Source organism: Propithecus coquereli, unplaced genomic scaffold, assembly GCF_000956105.1.
Source record: "Propithecus coquereli isolate 6110/MARCELLA unplaced genomic scaffold, Pcoq_1.0 Scaffold126, whole genome shotgun sequence".
NCBI classification, from domain to species: Eukaryota; Metazoa; Chordata; class Mammalia; order Primates; family Indriidae; genus Propithecus; species Propithecus coquereli.
In genome coordinates, this window is record NW_012136747.1 from 6,081,980 (window position 1) to 6,084,253 (window position 2,274).

At 48.0% G+C, this 2,274-nt stretch overlaps 1 protein-coding gene across 1 annotated transcript in view; it reads left to right on the forward strand.

Annotated features, from left to right (window-relative positions):
* The window catches only part of EIF3D (eukaryotic translation initiation factor 3, subunit D), a 16,069-nt gene extending 14,665 nt beyond the window's left edge, over window positions 1-1,404 (forward strand). Inside the window, exons 12-14 of the mRNA XM_012637991.1 lie at window positions 171-313; window positions 504-787; window positions 1,271-1,404. Of these exons, the coding sequence (XP_012493445.1) occupies window positions 171-313; window positions 504-787; window positions 1,271-1,284 (441 nt within the window). The 3' untranslated portion in view covers window positions 1,285-1,404. The remainder of the gene's footprint in view (window positions 1-170; window positions 314-503; window positions 788-1,270) is intronic.
* The last annotated feature ends 870 nt before the right edge of the window (window positions 1,405-2,274 follow it).

The window sequence follows — 2,274 nt, forward strand, 5'->3', positions numbered from 1 at the left end:
AGGCTGTGCAAGGGGAGGGACATGTCTTTGTCCCTGAAATGATAACAGTCTCAGTGCATCCTCACTTTCCAGTCAGGCAGACCAGGCAGCTTCTCTGGCAGAGGAGGTCCCAGAGCCTTGGGCATTAGGAGCCTGCCCCCGCTCCTGTAACCGGGGCTTTCCTCCTGCAGCACTGTAACGGTGTTGACTGGCGTCAGAAGCTGGACTCTCAGCGAGGGGCCGTCATTGCCACTGAGCTGAAGAACAACAGCTACAAGTTGGCCCGGTGGACCTGCTGTGCTCTGCTGGCTGGATCTGAGTACCTCAAGCTTGGGTGAGATTGCTGCCCATGAGTTGTGAGCTGATCTTCTGAAAAGGGGGGGTCTGGGTAGGGAGGTGAAGGCTTATCTTTCCCCTTTTTCCTTTGAAGTAGCAGCAGACCAAGCATCAGCATTTAATTGACATCTGACCCCAAGTGTTGCTGTCTCTCTGCTCCAACCACTGATATCCTTTCCTCCCACCAGTTACGTGTCTCGGTACCATGTGAAAGACTCCTCGCGCCACGTCATCTTGGGCACCCAGCAGTTCAAGCCCAATGAGTTTGCCAGCCAGATCAACCTGAGCGTGGAGAACGCCTGGGGCATTCTGCGCTGCGTCATCGACATCTGCATGAAGCTGGAGGAAGGCAAATACCTCATCCTCAAGGACCCCAACAAGCAGGTCATCCGAGTGTACAGCCTGCCCGATGGCACCTTTAGCTCTGATGAAGATGATGAGGAGGAGGAAGAGGAGGAAGAGGAAGAAGAAGGTGTGTAACAAGCCTCTTTCTGAAGTCTAGAGTGATCTGTGGGCTAGCATGGGAGCAAGTTCTATAGCCACTGTCATCCTTAACTTGATAAGACTTTTTGAGAGTTCCCTGGTACTTGGGTTTGGAGAACCATTCACTTTGGTTCCCAGAGCTGCTTCCAGAGCCTTTAGAATCACATGAAGAGGTAGGGAGGAGAGTGATCTTTCAAAGAAGTGGCGAGATTGAGGCAGAAGCATCTGGAAAAAGGCAGTGGAAGTCCCTGATGGAAGTGTCAGTGGTCTAGAGGGCAAAAGATCTGCTCCAAGTCAGTTACACCAGCAGGTGATTGAGTGAAACAGCTCTTGGCCCTATAAGGATCTGAAAAGCTTAACTTCTGAGTGGAGGTGCTGAAAATTCATACATACACAGCAGAGGTTCAGAAAGGAAAGAACATCACAGCACACAACATGGCTCATTTCTCTTAACATTTTTTGTGTCTTTCAGAGGAAGAAACTTAAACCAGACAGTGATGTGAAGCTGGAATTTGTAATTCCACCGAGTCCAGAAGGGCCTTGGAGTGTTCGACTCTTGTTCTCTGACACTTGACAGATGGAATAAAATATAAGTCTGTTTAGTCTCTTCCTTCATCCTAGGTGCACATTAACGATTTACTCTTCTTCAAGTAGCCCTTGGGAGGGGGAGTGAGATTCAGCAGTTTCTATCTGGAGTTCATAACCTGGGTTCCATCATGTGTTCTTGAGCGTTGTTAGTTTTACATTCCTTTTAGGTGATGGATGCCCTAAATTTTTTTGTTCCAGGAACCCCTTGAAATTTATCTTTTCATGAGCAGTGTTGTCAGTTGTGAGGTGCCTTATGGGGGTACCTGTAAGAAGTCCATTTCCACAAGCATGGGTGCTTGCTGGCTGTGTGCAAGACCCAACTGTGGACCTTAGAGAGTTCGCTGTCTCTAAGAAACACTGGGACACAAAGTAGGGCATGGTTGAGGCGGGGTTCCTGCTCCTGAGGAAGACTGCCTCAGAAGACCTCGATGGATGTTCTACTGGGGGGCAATTGTAATGGTTTGTAAATTGTTGACAAGTTTAGCTTTGGCCGGACGCTTAGTGAAATAATTACCATGTACTACACTAAGCTTTCTGCAAATATCTGAGCCTCATGCAGAACTGTGATGCCGGTGGGAGTAATACCATTGTATAGATGAGGGAACAGGCCCAGCTTTTGAGTAGGATTCCTAACGTTACAGATTTAATCAAAACAACTGAGCCTCAGAAGGCAAGCAAAAGTCTATTGAACTTTGTTGTCAGAGGTACTGGAGAGAGTGCGGAAAATTTGCTTGGGGAGTTTTCTATGTAAATGGTGTTTAGAAATCCATATGAAAGTGGTGTGGCAGGTGCCAGGGGTTTTGAGTCTGGAGCAGTATTCACCAAATCACCTCTTGAAAGCCCATGGCCCAATCCAGCAGGATTAACTGGAACAAGTGGAAGTGACTT